General features: G+C 35.4%; 1 protein-coding gene across 21 annotated transcripts in view; it reads right to left on the minus strand.

Annotated features, from left to right (window-relative positions):
• Positions 1-24,674, minus strand: part of PCM1 (pericentriolar material 1) — a 43,521-nt gene that overhangs the window by 10,783 nt on the left and 8,064 nt on the right. For 7 of the 21 annotated variants that reach the window (XM_056330655.1, XM_056330581.1, XM_056330676.1 and 4 more), the window contains 25 exons: positions 23,676-23,819; positions 21,519-21,696; positions 19,116-19,225; positions 18,513-18,729; positions 17,110-17,308; positions 16,626-16,802; positions 15,685-15,842; positions 15,260-15,474; positions 13,593-13,750; positions 13,382-13,511; positions 12,553-12,687; positions 10,847-11,037; positions 10,135-10,329; positions 8,971-9,193; positions 8,727-8,872; positions 7,577-7,770; positions 6,204-6,387; positions 5,187-5,545; positions 4,486-4,644; positions 3,648-3,704; positions 2,257-2,429; positions 2,044-2,172; positions 1,500-1,620; positions 1,074-1,211; positions 687-820 (listed from right to left, as the gene is read on the minus strand). In XM_056330655.1, coding sequence (XP_056186630.1) covers positions 687-820; positions 1,074-1,211; positions 1,500-1,620; positions 2,044-2,172; positions 2,257-2,429; positions 3,648-3,704; positions 4,486-4,644; positions 5,187-5,545; positions 6,204-6,387; positions 7,577-7,770; positions 8,727-8,872; positions 8,971-9,193; positions 10,135-10,329; positions 10,847-11,037; positions 12,553-12,687; positions 13,382-13,511; positions 13,593-13,750; positions 15,260-15,474; positions 15,685-15,842; positions 16,626-16,802; positions 17,110-17,308; positions 18,513-18,729; positions 19,116-19,225; positions 21,519-21,696; positions 23,676-23,819 — 4,224 coding nt within the window. The remainder of the gene's footprint in view (positions 1-686; positions 821-1,073; positions 1,212-1,499; positions 1,621-2,043; positions 2,173-2,256; positions 2,430-3,647; positions 3,705-4,485; positions 4,645-5,186; positions 5,546-6,203; positions 6,388-7,576; positions 7,771-8,726; positions 8,873-8,970; positions 9,194-10,134; positions 10,330-10,846; positions 11,038-12,552; positions 12,688-13,381; positions 13,512-13,592; positions 13,751-15,259; positions 15,475-15,684; positions 15,843-16,625; positions 16,803-17,109; positions 17,309-18,512; positions 18,730-19,115; positions 19,226-21,518; positions 21,697-23,675; positions 23,820-24,674) is intronic. The other 14 variants (XM_056330627.1, XM_056330698.1, XM_056330687.1 and 11 more) reach the window with 9 other exon arrangements.

Raw genomic sequence — 24,674 nt, forward strand, 5'->3', positions numbered from 1 at the left:
GGCACTGAGACTGTGGCATATCAACAACAGAGTTTTTAAACCTAATACCAACCAAGTAGCTCATTTAATACATCTAAGCTTATATACTGCACATACTATAAAAGGGAACAGGAAGATGACTTAAGCATCTTACCACTCAATCTTCTCTGCTCTTTTAACCTTGCAAAGAATGAACTGTGACTAATTAGCCTTCTTTAAGGAAGTACATTTCTGTGTATTCACAGAAGTTTAAAAGCTGTCAACAACTTTAAACAGGAGCAAATAATGCTAAAAATCAACAACTCATAGAGCTATTCTTCAAAAATATCTCAAGTTACATTTTGCGTACCAATTTTAATTAAAATTATGTCAGTCCTCTTTGCTGAAAGGCAGCAAATATTTCAGAAGCACATTTTCAAACATTTCTATTCGATTTGGTCAGCTCAAAAGAAAGAAATCTCTGTTCCTCCAGCTCTATCCAATCTAGAAACCTTACCATTTCTTTCTCCTATTAAAAATGTCACAGAATCTTTCTGTTTGAGTATTTAATTCTTACTTGATCCTCAGCAAGGTCTGCAACTTAACACTATTTATTGGTAGCCGTTGCCAAGATGCAAGTTATAAACTTTAAATAATGTTGTTCTTTGCAATTACACAGGTCCTTTTCCTATTCTTCTAATTCATGTCTTATTGAAAAGAATTCTTACTTTCAGAAAAGGAATGACCTCTTTCATAATAGCTTTAATCTGCCGGTCAAGCTGCTGAGTATCTATATGAGGACATGGAACAGCAGAAACTTCACTTGACTGTGGCACAGGAACACATTCACTGGTACCTGGACCTCATTAAAAAAAATTTAAAAAGCACATTTTTTAAGTAATTCCACATCACTATTAAAGAAATACCAATTTTAAACCCATATGTTTTCTTTTAAAAAAATAAATCATATTTACTTAAGTATGTAAAGATCCTTTGAAACTTTGCTAAATTTTCAATACAAATTAAGAGGAAAACAATTCAGCCAATTAAATGATTCTTGATAATTAGAATAATTATTTTCTAAAACTAAGCAGAATATGTATATATGTGCATACCTTCCAACTTAGCAGCAGAAGCACCCTGAAAATTACTAGAGCAGCCCTCAGAGTCAAGGGTACTTTCAGCTTCAATTTTCATACGCTCATACTCCCTCATCCTAGCCAAAGCTTGATCTAAGTGAATCACTGTGTTGCCTATATTTAGAATAAAAACACCTTTTAATCTAAATAAAAAGTTTTCAGTCGATAGACAAGTAAACGATGATAAAAATAAATTCAAAGCCATACATTTTGAAATCCACATATAACTGTAGTTGAATTATACTCAAAGTGTTTCACAATTGGCTAATTTCTCCAAGCGCTGCTTTACAAAAGGTGATTACACACTAGAGATGAAGGAAGGGTACCCTATTAAGTGTAGACATCTGCAGACATCTTAGGAGAGAGGGAATAATACAACACTGAAAACCACATAATTCTTACCAAGGTCATCAGTGGCAAAGGGTTCAAAATTTGAAGACGTAGACATAGTACTCCCATTGTCTGCATCATTTTGTTCACAATCTTGACATGCTTCTCTAGAAAAGTTCTTGCCAAAAGTTTCCTAAAAAATGCCAAACAACTGAATATAAAGCAGGAATGTACCATCCTCTCATAATGTGTCAACAAGCCTTTTTTCAGCCACATGCTGTGGTATCAAGGCTTGTCACCAGACTGCCTGATTGGGGAACAACTCTAAAGACAAATCCATCAGGTGATTCTACCATGCTTGTTTCAAATACTTCAACTATAAAACAGGTTAGAAACTGTACAGAAGCATCAGTGATTCCTCAAATATAAAAAAGCAAAAAAAATTTTGTGAATCTTGTGATCAGTTCTGGCCCTAACCTTACTCATAAGAGGATTTTGGCTCTTTTAAAATATAAATTCTAGAAAAAATTACTAGTATGAATATTTCAGTACACAAGCATGCATGTGAATTAAAAAGACATGAAAAGTTGACAGTAAACTAGCTTCTGAACCTTACCTCATCTGTAGAGGCAAGGCTTTCACTGGGAGTGAGTTCAGAATTTGATGCCATCCATGTTGCAGAATTCAGCGATTTTGTGCACTTCTCTTTTTTGTTGTTCTCAGATAAATGCCTGGTCACTATATCCTGGCAAAGATAATAAATCTATACTGTAAAAAAGTACTTAAGATTAGTTTGATTCATATATAAAATAAAAATTGTTGTGCACACCTGTAAAGCATATAGAGCCCTTTGCCTCAGGTAATCCGTATTTAACAGCTGAAGTTCATGGAAAAGTTCAATGAGAAAGTGGGGACGAGATTCATTTTGAGAAATAAGAGTTGCCACTTCAGAATAAATTGTGTCTCGCAAAGCTTCAAACATAGAAAGATCACTACCAGTTTCTGTAGAAAAAAGGCATTCGTTAAGGCTTTGAGACATGCATCTGGTTGAAAGACAACTGCCTATTAGGTATGGAAGTTACAGGTACACAAATTACACCTCAGTCATTGTAGATTCCATTATACAGCTGCTTTCTTAAAGCTTATTCATATCCTGAAGGGCAAAGATTTAAACACTCTGAAATAATACTTTATGCAATCCTTTATATATAAAGTAAAATATAAAGCATTCATAGGAATAACCTGCTTTACAATTCTGAACAATACCTTTAGAAGTATTCTTTATTAAAGAGAATACTGCACACACCACAACGTTGCTTTCAAATTACGTATTCAACACTGAAAATGGAATTAAGATAATTCAAACAGGATAGCCAGAGGTCTCAAGTTTATATAATACAAGTAGTCTACGCTTCTGCAACAAGCAACAACATCAAGAAAGCTCTTAGACTGAATTCAAGAAAGCCACTCCTTCCCGCACCTCCCATACAAGCATAAATTCTATGTTCTCATACATGTCTAATATCACTTCTGAGGCTCACAAACATCTTACCCTTAAGCCCTATTACATATGTATTAGAAGACAATGTGTTTCCTAATAAGTCTCCCATTTCTTTGAGAATTAAGTATTATCCTTGCATTACAACACTTAAATTCTTGCACAGATATTTTGGCAAGTGTTGCATGGAAAAAAAGTTAAATTTGGAAAACTTAGCTTAGTTTAACAGATGTGTATTTGTTAGTATTCAAGTTAATGAAGTTATTAGCAATATAGTAGATGTTACTGTGCAATTTTATTATCTGCAAATAGTTTATCAGTATTTTTAAGCACAAAGGCAAGCTTTTCAACCTTTAATAAGCCACCAAAATCGCTTCCCTCCTCCATTAATAAAATTTAATAGCAGCTTTTAAACATACTAAAAATGCCTACTAAAAATATTTTTGTTGTAGTATCTACCTGCGTATTTTCTATTTGTAATTGTGACTAAGCAAGAACATGATAAACATGTTCTCCACAATTATAATTCAAAGTCACTTGTATCATTGCATTTCACGGCAATTCCAAGTAACTTCTCTTGCCTTGTTTATATAGAAGGTGCTGCAATAGTACTAACTTTGAACATCTGTTAAACAGCGAGTTATAGGACCAAAGCTAAGAGGGGAAAAAAAAAAAAAAAAAAGTAATAGGACATTGTTGAAGCTAAGCAGTGAATGCATTACCTGGCACTTCAATGCATGCATTTCTGTTAGACTGCTGCAGAATTCTCCTAGCATGCGCTGTAGGAAAGTGGGGATAGACAGTGATAAACACAAAAATGCGCACCAGAAATAAAGACAGGGTCTATACAAAACAGCAGGAGGAAAGACTGCTTAGTCATCCAAACCACATCAAAGCTGCTTATTGTGAGAACTTGACTGGTAACAGTTTATTACGTATACCAATAAACAGCTCTTAGTGTGGACACAGCTACACTGACAAAGCTGTACATCATGCTAAAATGACTAAAAATTTCTGCATTTTTCAAAAACAAAGATACTGGCAGAACCTAAAAAGACACAGAGGAGAATATTTTTACAATCTAGACACAAGAAAAGCAGTGCAGATGGCAAAAATGGTTTATGTGATAAGACTGAATTTGAATGATATTTGATAGAGCTCCTTTAAGCATGAATAGAAAAAAAAACATGTATACAGTACAGGATGCAGTTTAAATGCTAAACAGTTTCACGTTGTGCAGTTACCTTTCATAAAAACACTAACAAATGGGTGAGATTTCTGGTTGGCTAGGTGGTTTTTTTTGTTTTACAGTAACAGGTTTGCTTTAAATTATTTTGATCAAGTACCTAATCTACAGAAAATATCCCAAAACAATCAATACCCAACTTTTTACACTTAACGTTTACAGCATTCTTAGAAATTAAAAACGAAAATCCGCATGCTAAATACACAGTATTGCCTTCTTGTCATAATACATTTCTTTTAAATTATACACTAGCAACTACGCATGGAGGTCCTTTACTCAAGAGGTTCACAATACTGACATTCAGAAAAGAATACCTGAAGACATTTCTGTAGATCTACTGTATTTAATTATGTTTTCCAATTGTTCACGATTCCTTTTGCTGAACACCTTTCCATGAACAACCTCTTCAGAGTGTCTGCTTTTATTGCTCTTGCAGGGTTCACACACACTAGAAGCACTTGCACTTTCATAACCTAACAGGAAGGAATGAAAAGGAAGAAATAGAAGAATAGCTTACAAAATGTTTTATTACTTTTAGAAATTTGTTCAAGGGCAATCTCAAAGCTGTAAAACACCAATGATGTTTCCTAGCCAAAAATTTCCCCCGTACACTGATGCCATACAGTAGCCCTAAATCTTCAGTGACTGCAACAGTACTATACACACGAGTACTGTCCCTCTCTTCTCGTTCAGTATTGTACCAAAGCACATCTTTCCACAAGTCATCTGGTTTGAACACGAAGACATAATGAAGAGGAAGATTCTCCTGGTGACTTATTCCAAATCTTAGTAGATGTGCATCCACTATCCATTCAAACCATGGTGTCCTAATCAGTTACACTTTTTATTTACTGAAATAAGCTGTACGTGATTACATTATGTAAAACGAATTAACATTTCAATGAATTCTTTTCATTATTATAGGCACCATCTACAGAGAGTAAGTTCTCTGGAATGTAATGATTATAATCCAAGTTGAGTTTGTCATGCTATCCAAGATTACTTTACAACCTACCAGTACTTTTAACTCTGCCTTTTAGTTGAGAAGAACTCTTCCTCTTATTCTTTGATTTGGGTGTTTTATCTTTCGATGCCAAGCTTGCTTGTGCTGATGCTTTTCTAGATTTAAATGTCTTTGTCACAGTAGTTGGGTCTACTGGATCAGGCATGCTACTAAAACTCTCCAAAGACTCTTCATCGAACTCTCTTCTCCTGCTCATATCAGACTGATTTTTATGACCAGAAGCAATATTTTGTACTGAAACTGCAAAACCTGCTTTCAGATGAGACTCATCGTCTTTTTTCACTTCCTGGCTATTATTTAGCCAAATTGATCTTTTTTCCATTTCCTCTTCAGCTTGTTTATGACTCCTCCTGTCAGAGAGAAGGAAACAAAACCCACAACATATCATAACCTAGTCTCTCAGATAAAAACAGCATGCATTACCAGGCAAACAGCTTTATACATAACGCAAGTTACCTGCCCTAGTTACTTATTCATCAACTGATCATTGAAGGAAAAAAAAAAAAAGTCTAGTGAGAACCCTTTGAAATGGGAAACATAAGATATCTCAAGAAATTAAAATTTATCACTGATTTCAACCTGAATGTACTTACGCAGCTATTGCTGTGTTCTAAAAGTACTACAGGGCAAAACATTTCTTAAACATTACAATCTACTCTAGCATAAAAAATAAGCATTCACTGAAATTACATCCTCTAGTTACTCAAACAGCTCAGTTGCAAGAAACATGGAAATGAAATCTTCCTCTGCTTACAAAAAGTATCACAAAATCATTTCAACACTGTACTTGATCTTAAAATATTCATGAAATGATACATTAGTTAATATGCAGAAAAGCAGAACACTTTACTGAAAGAAGTGAAAATATTCAACAGGAAACTGCAGAAGTAAAGCTCATCTTGTAATTCTATTACAATAAATTCCCTAAAAGAATTATGAATTTCCAGAAGAGGGAGGAGAGGAGGAGGAAAAACAATTAAAAGAGTGTTGCACTGTGACATAAAATACCTTTGTTTTTCTACTCCATTAGTGGAACTGCTTTCAAAAGGTTTGGGGAATGCCATATTCTCAGTTTTCCCAGAAGCATTATGATCTAGAGGATGTTGTTGCTGCTGCAGCTCACTGCTGTGTGGGGAAGCATTATGTGCAAAATCTCCAAAGCTAGAAGGGAACACTGGATTACAATTAATACCTACAAAGTAAACAAGAGAGTCAGAAGGTAACACTTCATTTATCTGTGTGATAGAAGTCAGATTTGAAACATATTGAGTGGCAACATAAAATCATGAAGGAAAAATACAATGGGGAAGCAAAAACTTTCATCCTGAAATCACTGCAATAATCAGAATTTATCTTAAATGCTCATTTGAAACATTACTGGATACTACACATGCCACTACAATCCCATCAGTGGAGAGAGAAAGGTGCTTCAAGAAACCCCAGTAAAAAGCTCCTACAAGGGAAAGTAAAAATGACAGCACTTCCAAAAAAAAAAAAAAAAAGGACAGCACTTCTATCTGCATCATGACAACTTTATAAATACTTCAAACTACCATCAAATTGACAAGAACATTCCAATGGTACCTGTATTCACAGGGCCAAGACCATGAACTCATAATACTTTATTTCAGAATCTTTATAATAGTGGAAAATCGAACACAACTATTCTTCAGTGCAGGTTCTATGTAATTTAAAATATATTCTTAAACAGAAAACAGACTTTAGACTCTGAAAGCTACAATCTAGGTCTATGCCTATGAAAAGGCTGAAATATATTAAGATAGCTTTAACAATTTCTAATGATACAGTAAAATACCTACTTTTTTTCCATTTCAAATTGAACAGTAAAAGTAGGATTGGTAATGAGATTAGGAGCACTGTATCCAAGTCAACAGTTACTTTATACCTCTGATGGGAACAAAAATCAGTAACATGCTACATTTACAGGCATTTAAAACAAAAATGCGTGTTGGAAGTTCTAAGAAAAAGAGACATAATTACCAAGTGCCACCTTAAAATTAAAGCGTTCACTCTGAACACTATTAAATGATTGCTGAAGGTATTCAAAAGGTTCAATCATTGCTGTTCACATGTTGGAAGAAGAACATTTTAAAGTGTTAACTTTATGGGGTGGGTATTTTCCAATATAACAGACTTCTTACTGAGAAAGTCTTGCTTTTCATACTGAAGTCAAAATGTACAATTGTTCAGCAACAAATGTTAACAAACTTCTGCTAGGATAACACAGACTCATGCAAGTAGTTTAAGACCATTTCAATAAGTTTCAGAATTTCAACAAGTTCACATTAAGATTTCAATTAAATGAGAGAATGGAAATTTCTGGAATTCATAATTCTTTTCACACCTGTAGTAATACTCACCTGGAGCAAAGGAAGAAAAATTAGTAAATCCTGGTACATTAAACAGGTTCACAGGTTGTGGAGGAAAGCTGAACGGACAGAAAACAGGAGATGGAGGTGGTGGTGCGCTACTACCTCTCTCCTTTCTTGATGGCTTCTCTTGACACTGTTGCTGTTCTTGTTGGCGCGTAAGATCATTTAACATTTGTTTCAACCTTGAAAGCAAGGAAAAATAAGTACTTGGGGAAAAAAAGACTGCTAAGGCAAAGCTTTAAGTTTATATATATTCATATTATTTCACCTGCTCCATGTATTGCATGTAAAGAACTGCTCCATTTAGCTAGTTAAAAAAACCTCAAGAAAAAACAACTTTCTTTAATCCTGAGCAACAGGAACAGTTTTTAAACCCACTGCTCTGCACTAGTGGACATGTTTACTAAAGTTAAATATCCTTGCAAGAACAACAAAAAATGAGTAGATACTAAAAAAAATAAGGAGGCTGAAAAGGAAACTTAAATACAAACAATAGAAGATAGAAAGTATTTGTTGAAGTGATGTAAAAGCTACTTTAAAATATTTTAAGAGGCCAGTAACTACATTCCCCTTACCAAATACAAAACAGATGAAGAGCCTGAACTTTCACAAAATGAATTAAAATGACCGTTTTTTTTTTAAACAAGATCGTTGTTCAGAAGGTAAAAGTAGTACACCCAAATGAAACCTAAGTAAGCATGAATTCTGACTGACAACACTAAGAAAGGACAAAAAGCTCTCCCACCATTTTTCCATAACCATTAGAATCCAGAATCTTGCCAGGTAGTCTAGCAAAGACTACAGCCATAAAAGCATAAGCAAGGACAGCAATCTAAACCAAAAAAGCAAAATAATGCTATCGCAACGGAATTTTTTGAAGAGATGTAAACTTTTGGTTCTCTTCACTAACGATTACTCAAAAAACTATCTCAAAGGCATTAAAGCAGTGGTCAAAAAAAAAAAACCAAAAATGCTTGATATAATTTCAAAAGCTTGTAATCAACTCAGAAATTCAGTAGTCTCATAGTCTTGTATTTAACCATTATCTGTAATCTTTTACTAACATAACCTTGTTCTGTTCTCTGTTTACTGAAGCATTTCAAATTCCACAGTCAAAACACTAATATAGTCAACAAACCTTTGGATGTTATTCTGCTGCCAAGTCAGTTGAGTGTAACACTGGTTTAACTGGTGCATAATAAGATGTACTTGTGAAGATGCAACATTACTGGGCATCATACCATAAGGGCCTGTAAGCAAAGTCTGTAGAAGACAAGAAAGGGTCTGTGGAAAGAAAATACATGAAAGCAACCAAATTACCAAAACCAGAAGTTATTGCTGGAAAGTTTTAGAAAAAAAAAAAGACAAAGTATTCTATCTACCTGCTGATCCTGCATCAAAGTTTGACAAATGCTGACACTAAATTCATGCTGTTTCTTCAACTGATTGATCTGCTCTTGCCATTGTTCCTTTTCTTCCACATACGAAAGTTCGGACAACCACCGAAGGTTTTCCTGACGTCGCATACTTATATTTTGCTGTTGCCTGGCCTTAGACAGTGGACGATAATTCCCATCTGCTGAAAGAGGACGGCAATTCTTCCACCTGGGTGGGGAAAAAAGGAAGAATGAGGACAAAAGCTGATATTTCAAAAAACTTTTAATGATACTTCCAATATTCAAACTATGTTCCAGTTGTACATCAACAACTCACTTGACACAGGCTATTTGAACATGCCAGCTACCACCCATGCAATTTTGTCAATCCAACATTTTCCTAAGATGGAAAATAACAGCCATCCATCTGACAACCACTGTCAATAAAGAACTGCTGAGGACATTTCTGGATCCTGTTTTTAGTATTGTCCATTACTGATATAGAATATGTACTCAGACAAAAATAGATGCCACCAACATAATACACACTAAGAGGCCCAGCTCCTGACTAGAAGGCCACTACCTGCTAAAATTATTTTGTTATCAAAAAGAGAGGAAATCAGTTGAAGAGATATACATAACTTTTAACATGGTTATTTTAATTTAGTCACAAGAAGATTATTAAGGAAATCAATCAGGTAAGCAAGAGTTAAAAATATTCATGTTAATTAAAAAAAATCTAGCCAGAAATAGTTTGCAAAGCTGCAAAAGCCAACAATTTGAAAGCAAAAATTTCAGAGTTATTTTAATTCTCTAAACTACTGTTTTTGAAAAGACTGATCAATATCATGGTAGAAATTTCATATAGGTTATATCTTTTAAGCTGTTTTTTTTCCTGTTTTCAGTCATATTAAAGGTCTGCCATTGAGCTCTCCAGTTGTGTTGCAGTAGCACCTTATGATTCTGTGGGTTTTTTAAAAAATATTGAAGTAGTTATACAAACTTCAGCTACAGAGACTCGGACAAGGAACTGCCACTACCCACAGCTCCCTAGCAAGCCGAAAGAAATTTCACTTTGCTGTAGGATGCCTTGTAGTTAATACAAAGCTTCTTTCACCCCTTTCCAAATACACTCTGACAAGCATCAGATGAACAAGTAATGCCACTAACCTATCCTTGCTTTCTTTACTATAATATGCATTTTCTGGTATGTTGTTATTGGGATAAATAGAGAAACTGTCATTCAAACTTGTCGCATCTTCTTCCTCTTCTGCCTGACCAGCTCCATCAGAGAGATAGCCATCTTCATCACCATTCTCTTCTTCTAGTGCACACTGGGTAGAACCTCCCCAGGTAGCCATTGTCCTAGTGAACAGGGAGAGGTGGGGGGCAGAGGTTTGTTAAGGGAAGAGTACTTTAAGTTTACGATAAATTATTTAAACAAGTCTTCAATTAATCAAGCTGCACCAAAATTAATTTAAACATTATCTCACCAATGTAAAATTTAACTAGTATTCTTCTGATGCAGGGACAGTTAAATAAAATTACTTATTGTTATGGAAAATTATTACTTTACTATTGTTATAAATGGTATAGAGATGATGAAAAATTACTCTGAGCATGTGGCATTTCTCACACATTTTCCTCTCCTTAGGTGATTTTTCACCATTTATGGTGAAGGGGAGACTAAATATGCTGGGAAGACACATAAAACTGGCAAGTTGCCAACTAACAGTCACTTTAGAAGTCAAGAAATTAATTTACTGCTCTGTTATATCATCACATTCAGTGCTCAATGAAAACAGGGAACCGCCCTAAGACTGACATCTCACTAAATAACAGAAGCACCCACCAACTGACATAGTATGACTTGTGTTCTTACTTTTCAGTCCTGCTGTGCTGTGGAGTACACTGAACTTCTGATCCTTCGCTTTTAACAGATGCAGCAACAGCAGATATTGTTTCTGCAAGCTCTCTCCTCCTCTCATGTTCAGCCATTAAAGCTTCAAGTTGCTTCCTTCTCTGTCGCAATTCTTCTCTTAAAATCTCATGTCTTCTCATCTCAGACCATAACTGTTTACAGTAAAATGGAAGACATCAGACTATATACAAAATAAATACAATCTAAACTGTCCCAAGTTAAAATTTCAGTATTTGATGCTACACTGATACCTTTTTGTTCAGGCATTGCTATTATATTGTAAATGAAGCCACACCACAGAAAGCTAGCTGCAAAACATATCCCATATTTACTATTTACCTGAAATACTGCAACGTCTAAGGAGGTAATTAAATATTATAAGACAAAAGTTTTAAAGAAAAATAGCATGCTTCACTCAACACTTTTTATCACATAAATTACACATTACTGGTTAGCTCTTTAAGTAGCATGACAGAATACTGCCTTCTGGAGAAAACTGAAAATTGTGCCAAATATTTCTTTGATCGCAAAGCAGTGGACACAACAAAAAGATTTTCTGCAACTTGCAGAAACTTCAAGTTGCAGTGTATGTTTGAACAAGACTTAAGGAAGCCATGATTTATAAAGAGCAACACATAAAAGGAAAGGTACAGGTAGTAAGAGGCCTTTACCTATCTAAAATGATACAGTGAAAGAATAAATGACAATAATTTTACAAACATGTAAACAGCGTAACATACAAAAATAATTGTGTAAATGAACTAGACTGCAAAACACAGGCTTAAGACAGACAAGAAACAATGTACTCAAGCCTGAACTAGCTGGTAGTGCTGGAGCCAAGATGTTTTCCAACAAAAATCCATGTCTTTTGGTAATTAATATCCCAACTTGTTTGTAAAGTGTTACCAATTGCATCAGCCAATTCATTTTAGAGACAGTTTGGTTTTAGTGGTAAGAATTCAGACCTTTTATTTAGTGAAGAGACAAGTTGTTCTATAATGCTTGTTTGGAAGATGCCAAAGTTCCAAAATTCTCCTCTTGGAGAAGGAAAATTTGGCTTTTAATGACAACAGTACAGGCATTGCCCAATCAGCCTTACCTAAACCTTTAAAGGAAAATTTACAGGAATGCTGATGCAATTCACAGAGAAAGTCAAAGTCTGCTAAAACAGGTATTTTTCAGACATTTGTTTCTGATGTCTAGTCCAGCCGGGAAACACTTTTCACCCCCTATCCCTGCACCCCTACAGACGCTAGCATAATTTTCAGAAAGACTAAGTAATATCCAGATCATTACTTACGACATGAATTTGTTGGGAAAAGAGGAAGGAAGATGTGCAGCAGAAACTACATTTCAGATATTGCCATCATTTTGTTCATGGATGACTTGCCTGTAGTACACACTATCATGTGTTCACAGTATAAATTCAAAATTAATTCAAATTCCACATTAATATTCGGCAACAACTGCTATATTTGGGGAAAGATCTCTCTCCAGTTCAGGTCAATATTTACATTTTTCCAGAAATAAAAAAAGTCATACACACTTCATTAAAATGGTACTACTTTGCTACCCAGGCCAAATATTTAAAAATGTGTCCAAGTTACTTAAAAAAAGGTTTTGAAAGGAAAAAGGTTCTAAGTCACACAATATCAAGTATGAATTACCTCATTGCCTACTGGTACAGATTCATCAAACTCAAGTAAAGGCTTGCCAGCTGTGTTACACTCATTCATAGCTGGAGTTGAGGTTGCTGGTGAAGTCTGCCTGTTTTCTGGGCAGTTACCCAGGCCAGCTGACAACTGAAAGAGAAAGCAAACCGGCAAAACAGTAGAATAGCTTTCCGAGACTCACCTGCTGTTAAAATCCAACACAGTTCTGGCTTTATGAGATAGGAAAGCAGTATTCAGTGAAAAGGGCTTTTCAAATCAAGGCTAAATATTTATTTTAGAACTTAGTAAGGAATCAACAAAACTTATTTTTGTATTATATAATGCTGTAGATGCACAGTATTGATAATTTAATGCTCATTTCATAGAAAAAAGTTCATCTTCGAAGAGATGAGAAACAGTACAGCAGTGTGCAGTTGTTTGAATACAACAAAGTGTTGACCGTGCTTACAAGACACAATATTGTTTCAGAATACCAGACCCTGCAAATGACTACTAAAAGGAGTGAAGATGCAGTGACTAGCAGGATGGGCAGACAAATCTCAGGCTGAAAATAAGAAAAAAAGGTTTGTTATCTTTGAAGACTTTACACCAAGGCTTATGAAGACTAAGTACAGTGACATTAGAGCTTGATGCAGCAATCACTGAGCAAAAAACTACAGTGTAATGAGAACCAGAGCTCCTCTCTAGGCTTAGTCCAGCTGCCTACAGCACACAAGTATTACCAATTTCAAGTTTTTTCCAAATTGTATAGTGAAAAAACAGTGTGCAAGGTATGTCTTGTTGCCCAACAGCTTAAGAAAGCAAAGAAATACATTCTACCTACTTGAAGGTCAGGACAAGCTTTCTGTAACACTTGAATTTTTTCTTGAATTTCAATCAGTTTTCTTCTTTCTTCTTGTAACTGCTTAAGCTCCCTTTGCTGCTGCTGCAGTTTAGCTTCATAGAACTTCTCTCTGTGTAGGTAAGTTAACCGCATATTACTTGGCAAGAAGCTGACTAAAACATGATTCTACTAACCTTTGACAAAGGCATACCTTGCTTTTTCATTTAGTCCTACATCTTTTTGTAATTTGTTAGTACTAGCTCGGACATTGTTTGGTTGCTGTTGCTTTGTCTCTTCCATCTCACCCAAGAACAAGTCACCAATAAGAGACGCATTTGCAATTGTTGCTTGAGGTTCTGGATCATCATCCTGAAAGGATGTCAGAAAGGCAGTTAGACTGTTTTCAAATTGATACATAAAATGTAACAAGTTTAGTGTGTCAAACGAATTTTTCAAAACTTAACAGTCTGAATAGCTTTATCTTTAGTTCAGATCATAAACTGAAAAGTCATCATCTTCATGGCATCATAACTTTAAGAAAAATTAAGTTAATAAAATAACTTAAAAGTTACAAAGCTCACACTATTGAAACTTCCACTATAAATGGACGATAACTTGTTTCATTCTGGAACCATAAACCACTTGAATTGTATTTTATGCTTATGACTGAGTGGACAAAACACACAGGCATGTCAAGAAAAGTGGGAGGTAACAAGAGGAATAGGAGACTGAGGTGAACAAGACTGCTTAATTACTGTACTCTTGAAATTAAATATTATTATTCACAGCTTACAATATAAACGAAACTACTCTTGAAAGTTCAAGTATTTGAGAAACAGTCTTCTACATGGTTCTCTATTCCACTCTTCTTTATTTAATAATTTTTGTATTTTCAATTCTCAACTTAAACTGAAAACATAAAAACTGTTGCCACAGCTTCTTTTGTTTTCCTACATGATCATTCCTAACACAGAACCAGCTGAACAGAAAAGATCATCAGTGACCAACTGTAACACAGCTACACAGACCTACACTACCTACTAACTACATAGAGATACAAGACTTGCAAACATGAAGGAAAGACTGAAGACACGCCATCTATTGAGGCTGCTGTATCACCTCATGCTGATTTATACCACTGTACAGTTAACATCTCTATAGTGATGATAAACAAGATCCATCCAGATGCTGACAAATTTTTGATAGCAGTATAATATTGAAATAACAACACAGTGTTTACGCTGTTGCTATTGTAAAGCATCCTTTAAGAGTTCTCATATAAAGCCTTTACATTTCTGACACACCTACACGTATTCAGTATGTAGACACTACATTACACAGTGCTCAAATATAAGTATTCTGTAGGGACGTTAGATACCTGAAAATAAGTTTAATAAAAATCACTAAATTAGCATGAGATATTCTAAATTAAAAACACTTCCAATTCATAGCTGACCCTCAAGATTCCAAAAACCAAAAAACACCACCAACAAACCCACCCATAATCAAAAGCAATTTTTCCTTACCAACTGAATGATGTGCAAAACCCAGGACTCAAAAAACTGAAACTGATTAATATTCATTATAAGCATAAAAATGCAGATCAATATTTTAAAAAATATTAGACCTCTTGGTTCATATTTTGTAATACAGTGCTATTAAGGCCATTCCTCTATTAGGTTAGCATGCCCCAAGAAAATTCCAGATCTGAACTTTAAAATATCACCTTGACCTCAGAAAAAACAAACACCATCTCTTTTTCTCAGCCTAAAAACGAGCATTGTAAATGTTACTCAAAGAAGAGTGTTCTTCCCTATTATGTTATACATGGCATGAAATAATGAATGCTCCACTTTTGTGCACAGATTTATAAAATACCTGCACCATAGCAGCAAGGTTTTGTAACTGTCTAAGTTTCTGTTTTGCAGCTATAAGCCTATTGATCTTCTGCTCAAACTCAGCATCTCCAGCAGCATCACCCAGACTGCTTCTGTGACTAGACATGGAATCTTCACTAATTCTATGTTCTTCCACTTCGTCATCTTCACCTTGGGGTAGGCCAGCATCTTTGTCGTCCTCTCTATTATGACAGTCTGGAGGTGGGGAGAGGAGAAAACAGAACAGTACGAATAACACATTATTGAACTTCTGAAGTCCACTGTAATTACCAGACACTAGAAAGATATGAGCTTAATGATTAAACTTGAACATTTTGCTCATCAAACAAGGCTATCCTAAATTCTGTGCAGCTATCAATTATTTGCACTAAAGAGTTAAAATTATTAGAAAATTTTAGAACATACCTAGAGTAGAAGACATTTTTAGAGTCCTTATATTAGCAGCAGATCGGTTATTTATTTCACAGTCTGTATTAAGATGTCTTTCATCTCTGTTATTAGTTCCACACTGTACATTTGAGTTGCTATTTATTTCACTCCAACTACTGATTCCTTGAGGGTTTCTAGAGTAAAATACATTATTCATGTTAACTTTTTAAGAACCAATATTGATGGAATTTTACTTCAGACATCTTATTAACTGGCTTTTATAGGAATGTGTCCTGACCCTTTAAAAACAAAACAAAAAAAAACCACCAAAAGAAAACACAAACACCAAACAAAAAACCCAAATCAACCCCATATAAAAATTAGTCCAGACATCTGGAATTCCTCAGTATTCATCCCTCCATTTTTTTCCGGTTTTTTTTTTTAAAGCAGTCAGAAGCAGCAATAAATTATCCCCTGCTAGATCTACAACAATACAAGAGGCTTTCAAAATACATGTCTGTATGATAGAAGCTTTATATGATTCATAGCTAAATTAGTATTAATTTCTGCACAATGAAGATCCTTGGTGCATGCAGTTGCCCTGTTACACCAAGTCTAAATACCTGTCTAAACTGAAGTTTGAGTTTATTCCAATTCTCTAGTCTAGGCCTGTTAACCTTCTAGCGGAATCCCATACACATAATTCAGTGCTTAAATCCAAAGGAATTATAGATTTAGAAGTCTCTCACAGTGACTCTAATTGTCTAGTCTAATCTGTGTTTGCTATATATGTAAGTTACCAAGGACAAGATTATTATTAATCATATGTTTAAGAAAGCTACTTCATATTAAAATCTCAGAAAGTTAATACAATCACAGAGTTAAGTTACTTCTGGTTGACTGAAATAACGTATTGCTTCAGAAAACCTGCAACAACTTAGCTACAAGAGATTTAGGATGACAAAAAACATGGCAACCTAATATTTGTAACAGGCTGTGGATCCTCATGTTCAGAATCACTTTCTGATTCTTCTGTTTCTTCCTCTTCTTTAGTGTTTTCATTCACAGCGTCTGTCATCATATCAGATGTTTGTTCATAGTAGTGAACTAATTCACGTAACTCATTCAACCTCTTACGAACTTCATTCAGCTTCCTGAGGAAAAAAAAATAAAAATGCTATGCGTTTTGTCATATTAATCAAATCATGTATAGTTGAAAAGTACATACATATATGTACACATATAATTTATAGTTCTTAAAGTTTCCTGCCATTTTCCTAGCTGTAAGAACATTCTGCTGAAGCTTTGCACTCACTTAACTGTCTTGGACCACTGACTACATGGTCTATAATACTAAATTAAGTAGATTAAAATATGAAATGGTTTCTTAACACAGAAGTTACTAAAAAAGTAACACTAAAAATCACTAAAGCACATTATGAAAAATTAAAGAGCTTTTACTGAAGCTTTTCTGTTGGATTTAGATTGCCATCCTCTTCACTCTCATTCTGAGAAACCAGGGAATCAGGAGGATAAGGAGCAGATGCCAGGCTATTTGATTCACCATTGACAACAGTTACTATGCCTACAGGACCAGAAGCAGCTGAAGTTATACTTCTTTGATCAACACTCCTTTGAGGAGAACCTGAAGCAGAAAAAACTACAGAAAAGAAACACCACTCATAAGAAAAACTTGCAAAAAGGAACGCGCTTAATCAAGTTATATTAAAATGTAATTACAGAAGTATTACCAACATACAAAACAACAGTTAATAACTTCTTTTCTTAGAAGCCCAAAAGCTTTTGTCTTAAGTTTCATGGCACGCAACGCCAATAGGCAGAGAGTAGTAAGTACTTTTTGTAAACAAGACTTCAGTCAGTTCCTTTTAACTTTATCGAATTTCAAAAGTGGAAGCTTTCATGCTGTGAATGTGCCCAAAGAGTTCTTTTAAGGGTTTATTAATGGCTGAATTCAACATGTTAAAAAGAAAAATCCTATCTCTCTTTTCCTGTGCTAAGCTCTTTTGTCTATATGCTGTAGAGCATAAATGTTTGCTTTTTCCAGCTACGTGAAGTCACATCCAAATATGTTTATATTATATGCACTGAGTACATGCAGAAAGATGGGGGTATAGTAACTATCAAATCACTCTGGTCTTCTCCAGGAGGACGCTTCAATTGCCTCATTTCTTAATGTTAACCGGAATATGCTACGATCACGCTCAGACGTTTCCAGCTATAGGATAAACTGCAGCAGTACAAATGTATTTCTAGAAAATAAAAAAGTGAAGCAGCAAGTAGGCCCACATCAAGACTTCAAGAAGAAGAAAAAGCAGTCTAAGGCACAGGCCAAAACTCTAGTCCATTCAGACAGTTAGATTCCTCTGGCATAGCCCATTATCAAAGTCCCTGTGACAAGGGCATGAGAAAAACTTTTGACAGTGGAGAAGGAAACCCTGTAATGCCATAGATCTACTAAGACCTGAATTGCCAAGTACACAAATACAGACGTACTGTGATAAAAATCAGAACATTCAAGTCCATATACTACACTCTACAGGTCAGATGTGTCACTGACAAGACTTGAAGAGTCTTCACATTCTCAGTCACCACATTCTCACAGTCAACTTTGATGATGCTTTAAAAACTAAAGTGCTATGAGCAAAACCATCATTACTTGTAGAGCTATCCATTAAGCCAGAAACTTACAAAGCATTAAGGAACATTTACAGAATATTGCCCCAGCACAGCTTTAACACCTGCATCTCATTAACCAGTTGCAAATTGAAGGACCGTATTACAAACATGCACATTAAAAAAAGTTGTATTCTTGAAAAGATGCAATTCAGCCCATATTTACTTACAGGAGTGGTTATTTAGATGTTGGTCACGAAGCGTATGAAGTTCTCCTAACAGTTTGTCCATTTTTTGCTTTTTACCTTGCAACATTCGCATTGTGTTAAAAAGCTGTGCCTTCTCATCTGATAGATGCTCAGACATTGAAGAGTTCCTACTTTGTGAAATCTCTCTGGTAAGTGAAAGACTTTCTGCTTGCCTTCTGTTGTCTGGCACAGATTGTGTCTAAAAAGAGTAACTTCATTTTATTCACAGTACTATGAAAAAACTCAAACTGTAAAAACAAAAAGCCCTCTTATAGGCCTGCTAGGCTCAACACCAGAACAAAGAACATTATAAAGGGAAAGCGATACCGAAGACATAATATATAATTATACCGCAATATAGAAACAACTACTCTGGAATTTTATGGAAAACTGAGACAGAAAGCACAGATCAATCTGCTAATAACTCTTAAGAACACAAAGATACTGAGCTTTCAAGTTTGGGGCAACCCCAATTACTCCACTAGCAAATGCACACAAATAAGCAAGACAAACACTTAACGGCACTGTTCAAAGTAAGAAAAATGGACATAGGCAAAACTTATACAGTGGAATCCAAGGACTGACCTGAGAATCATGAAGCTGGTTGTGAAAGCGCTGAATTAAGTCATTCAACTCTTCATTCAGTTCTGATGTAAGGCTTACTCCTGAAACACTACCTGTAGTCTCTGTTACAACTGGGCATGTGGAAGGAAGAACAAACATAAGTAGTTTTCCACAGCAATGAAATAAAGGCTATTTGATGAAAATGTCTGGATTAACAAGATCATCAATATACTGCATCTCTTAAAACACAGCAGTTATTTTTATGTCCCTCCCACTAACTTTACTCTTCAAAGATTCCTTCCATTACAGAAACACTTACAAACCAACTTGCAGCTCCTTTGTGAAGGACCATACAAAAGGACTTTATAAGTCTGTTCTGTGTTTTGCTAAAAAGTCAGAGCAAAATGAAAACCAACAAGATGTCCAGGGTTGATGAAAACATTTTGCTTGTTGGAAATAAAATGGTTATTACTTAAAACAGACAAACTAAGAACAGTGCATGTAATTTTACTTCTTTTAAATAATGAATTAAGAGGACACCAAGCTTTCATCTTAGTCTAAGTTATAAACTTTACAGCTGCAGTCTTCAGGGTTTGTCCTTCAAAAAACTTTGAGAGGAACACATTAGAAAGAAAGCTTTCCTCCCCTACCTGAAAGCTCAGATTCAAACAATACTAAGATAGGGAACTGGCAGTTGAGTAATCTGAACCAGCAACTTCATAAGAAAAGTCAAGCGTAAGTATTCCTTATTTTCCCCATAGATCATGCACAATAGTTTTACTGTTTTCAATTTTTAAAACATTTATCTTGCCTTAGGTTGAATTTGCATGTTTTGAATGAACTCTACAGTTTTGGCACATACCACATCTTTTAAGTCAGTCAACACATACAGCAGTAAGAAACTGTTATTAAGAGTGACATAAGTGGAAATGTGAAATAAATAAAAACACCACCAAAGAATTAAAACAAAGAAAGTTCTAATTTATCATAAGTAATCCTATTTTATACCCACTTCATCTACCCATTCCTCATCAAGATAAGAGTTCTGTGTATTTGAGGAGAGAAAGCAGATTCCATCACAGGTCGACTGCTGCAGAGCAGACAGGAGAAAAACAACTGCTGAAAACCATTTCAAACCACCTTTCCAAGGCACTTGCTTCTCTTGCTCCTGTGGTAGCTTTCTAAAAGCTCTCTACCACCTACCAACTTCTCTGCTTCTCTTCCTACACTAAAATCTAGTGTTTTCTTAACTAGTTCCACCTTCTTTCCCATAGTCTATCAAATCAAGGACAGGACAAAAAGCAGAAAGAGAGGCTCATGAGAGCAAGGAACCTTAAGGAGAGACTTTCTGTAAAATGTAGAAGCCTATACTTACTAAAAATTAACCTATTTTAAATACAATAACTGTAATAAGAACTGCTATCCCATATACCCTCTAATCAAGCCTAATGGCAACTCTTTATGGGGAAGAGTCATGGAACAGTAACACAGTCTGAATCCAAACTTGATCAGTGCAAAAATGTCATTCCCTACAACTGTACACATAACTGTACCAAATTTCCAAAGAAAACTGAGCAGGATTTAGGGAGGGGTGGGGGGCAAGAAGAGTTTCCAACAAACAAAAGATAATTCACATGTCAACAGTACACAAATCAAGGACAACTGTTCTCCCTTTTAAGACTGAATTCTTGAGAAAACAACTCTGCTGACAACATTTAAGCAGGTATCAGTCTCCTCTGACACAAAGATAATTTATGAAAAGTTGGGAATATATGAAAACAAATTAGAAGCGTGCTTTTAAACTGAAGATTATAACATAATGGTGGTGCTCTATTATCAGACCCATGCCTCCAATTTACATGTCATAGAATTTCAGAATTCTAGTTCCAATATTTACGTATTTAACTGCTTTAGCAACTTCCTCCTTTCTTTTGTTAGATAAACCATTAGTCTACCAATGGCTACTGAACTACTAAGCAACCAGCCACCAAAAAAAAAAAAAAAACCCGAATGAAAAAGCAAACAAAAGCCTCAAACCAGCAACTGCCTATAGCCAGAAGGATGCAATAAGGGAGAGAACACACTGTATCCCCTGCTCAGATTCTTTCCTTCAAAGTCCTGGTATAACGATGGAGATGACAGGCAAACTCCTCATCTGAAGTGGAAGACCAATCCTTGGCAGAAAACCCTACACTTTCAGGATTTTACAAGTAAACCACAGAAATCAGCTGTGTGATTTTTAACTGACACATCAGTTTACAATGTTACACTGTCAACGCTTTACAGAAATGGAAGCCTTGCGGTAAGATTTTTAAAGAGCGTGTTATAAAAAAAAAGACTTTTTCATGTGTACTCCACAATTCCCCTTTTAATCAGTCAATCAACATGCTAACATGCTATCAAAGACACTGTCATTCCACATACCAGAATCATCCATGACAGCAATTGCTTGCTCTGCTTTATGCCGCAAAGCAAGAAGAGCTGCCTGTCTTCCTTGAAGAGCTTTCAATTGCTCCTGCTGTTGTAGCATCCTTTTCAATAAATCATGCTGCTTCTTTAAATTCTCCAACTCCTCTTCAGCTTCCTGTTGAGGATCTCTGGCCTGCAAGATACGGAAGAACTTTACCATAATCATGACAACTTATTTGTTGAGTACTAGCAACAGAAGTGACTAAACAAGCAGGACTTGAATAGAATCTAACAGCCTGGTTAGTGTAAAATGGTGAAAATGTAACTCCTTTACATTTTCAGTAGTCCTCTTCAGTCTGAAAAAAACATCCAACAGGGAGAAAACTGTACCATCAAGGCATGCTTACCACTCCTGGGGGTTAAGTTTGCTTTACAAATCCAGTTGGCTGCCCTAATGTATCCCAAAGACCAACCCAGGAATCCCTGTCTTTTGAATCATAAAAGAGGGCAAGACTGGCAAAGTAAGCAAGATAAGGCACAGTATCACGGAGCTACATATAATAAAAGATCCAGACTGATTTACTGGCCTAAAATCTCCAAATTTTCAGCAGAATGTTTTGGGCAGTTACTCTCCTCTAATTTTGTATGCTACTTTTATGCCATAGATATTAGAATACACCAGATTTAGGTAAACCAACTTCAAAACAAACACATGCACAGAATCTCCTCTATACTGTTATTTTCAAACACATAGAAATAGATCTGAGGGAATGAAAGCATGTTGAGCAGTTAAGATATGTTAGAACTAAGTTATTTTCCTCATCCTAACCTAATGAAAAGCTGGAGACTTGCCTCAAAACTTTTATTCAAGGGTTGTCTGCAAATTAAGTATTTTAATAAGACATCTACAGTTAAGACCCGCATCCTGTTTGAATTTGGATTATTGCACTATGCAGATGAAACTGTGGAAAATTTTGCCTCCTTTTTCTTAGGAGTTGACAAGTACTTAAAAAGAACATTACTAACTTAAAAGCATCATCTTCTCCACATAGGGCTAAGATCCTGAAGTATAAGATTCTCTCAGTGCAAAAATACTGCACCAAACGTCAGAATAGAAGTAGGCATCTTTATATAACTAGTTCTTGGGTACCAGGGAATGCTCAACTTTCCAGTAGAGAAAGGAGCACCCACCCAGAAACCTAAACCTTTCAAAGTGTCACCAAAACATGCACTGCAGCTGGCACTGATGATCCTTGTTATTTTGTCTTTATATATAAAGAGCAGAGTAGAGGCAAAACAGAGTACACTATAAAATCAACACAGGAAGGAACGAGGGGAAGAAAGGGAAAAAGAAGATGTGTCTCACTCTACCCACCTATTAAATAATCCAAGCTTTATACAGAGTACGAGATTTGCTTGAGTTCATTAAAATTACATAATTACATAGCAAATTTTTCAAGCCTAGTTCTGCATTTAGACTAGTAAGTCTGATGAAACATTTAAGCCTTTTGTGGTTTGTTTTGGTTTGTTTGGTGTTTGGGGTTTTTTTTGGCAGGGAGGTCGTGTAAATGGGGATCAGACTTTTTTTTTTGCTCCCTAAATCAGAGTAAGGGACAAAGCCATAGAAAAGCTGGTAACAGATACCAAAGTTCTAGACTCCAAGCCCTTTAGTCTTCCTCCTTCCAACCACGTATTTATATAAAACAGCTATAAAATAAAATATTTGTGGAACAAGTTAAGGCTACTATTCTTTAATTTATTTTCTCTATATGGTATTAGCTTAAATTTGCATTGGCAGACTATTAGCATAAACATGCCAAGTATCTGGAAGTCACATTTACAATGTTTTCCCAGAGATAACAGCAAAATTGGAAGGATCATCTATACGAAATCGGAACACCTGCTGTACCAAATTACTTTCTCTGTCAATGTTGACACTTCAGAAGAGAAAGTTGTCAAACATCTCTAAAAAAACCCAAACTCCTCCAGGCAGACAATTCATTCTATGAAAAGACAGTTGTATACAGACAAGCAAGTCAAATGGGAACATTCACTGTAACAAATATATTTGAAGCAGTTAAAAAAGGGGGTGGGGGAGTGGGGGTGGGTGTACGCATGAAGATTGGCACGTACAAGTCCTATTTGAGGCTAAAATGGAATTTTGAACTGTACCTTTGAAGGCAATCCACGTATCCATAATACCATGTAGGGTATTAAGCCTACAAAACCAGTCTTTCCTGTCATATAGAGCAGCTCTGTCACCTTTCCCTTTAGGACTTGCTGTAACATCAATGTCTGTAACCTGTTCCTGTGAAGCTGAATTCCCTAGTCTGTCCTCAGTGTGGGGACAAACACTCAAACTAGAAGATACCTTCTTTATTAGGCACATTAGATTTTCAAGATGTGCTCCAACTTAGCACACTCTTTCAAGTTACAAGCCTACCCACTCGTATCTTGTCAAATAATGAAGATTAATAGAAAATAAAATCTACTAAAGAGCAAAGACATCTTTAGTCACTCTTAGAATTTTCATAATAACACTGTATAGCAATCAACTGTATAAGACTACAAGTATTCATTCTACATGTAACATATATAAGCTGCAGGTAAAGAGAAATCAGATGCAAAATGAAAAGCCAAACAAAACTAAAATCCATTTTGCAAAGATGAAGAAAAATCCAAGTTTACATGTATACTTAAAAACTAAACTGTTTTTTCTGCATTTTTCGATACCCTTTTTTTAAAGTTAAAAGTACATCTTCCACATCTATGATTTTATTTCTTTATAGGGATAGAGTAAGTTCTTACAAAGCTAAAAATAATTACAAAAACATCTTAATGTCTTAACTGCAGTTTTACTTCCAAGCATGTAAATTCTCCTAATCTGTAGAACATTCAGTGTACTAACATGCCAAAAAAGTGCCAGTTCTCTAGTACTCCTCCTCAGTACAGCAGTATTGGAAGATGGAAATCTTAGTTGTTACTAAAACACTTTTGCATCTACTACAAGAATTGCTTACCACGTTAGCGTAAAAGCTTTAATAAATAGAAAGGATGACTGTCTGTGTATCTCAGAACTAAACTCAGAGCACATTTTCTAAAAGGTGTTCATCTCTCCAAAAAAAAAGGAGAGAAACTTTTATGTTAGGTCAATACTTCTGTGATATCGCT

The sequence above is a fragment of the Falco biarmicus genome, chromosome 1 (assembly GCF_023638135.1).
Source record: "Falco biarmicus isolate bFalBia1 chromosome 1, bFalBia1.pri, whole genome shotgun sequence".
Lineage (NCBI taxonomy): Eukaryota > Metazoa > Chordata > Aves > Falconiformes > Falconidae > Falco > Falco biarmicus.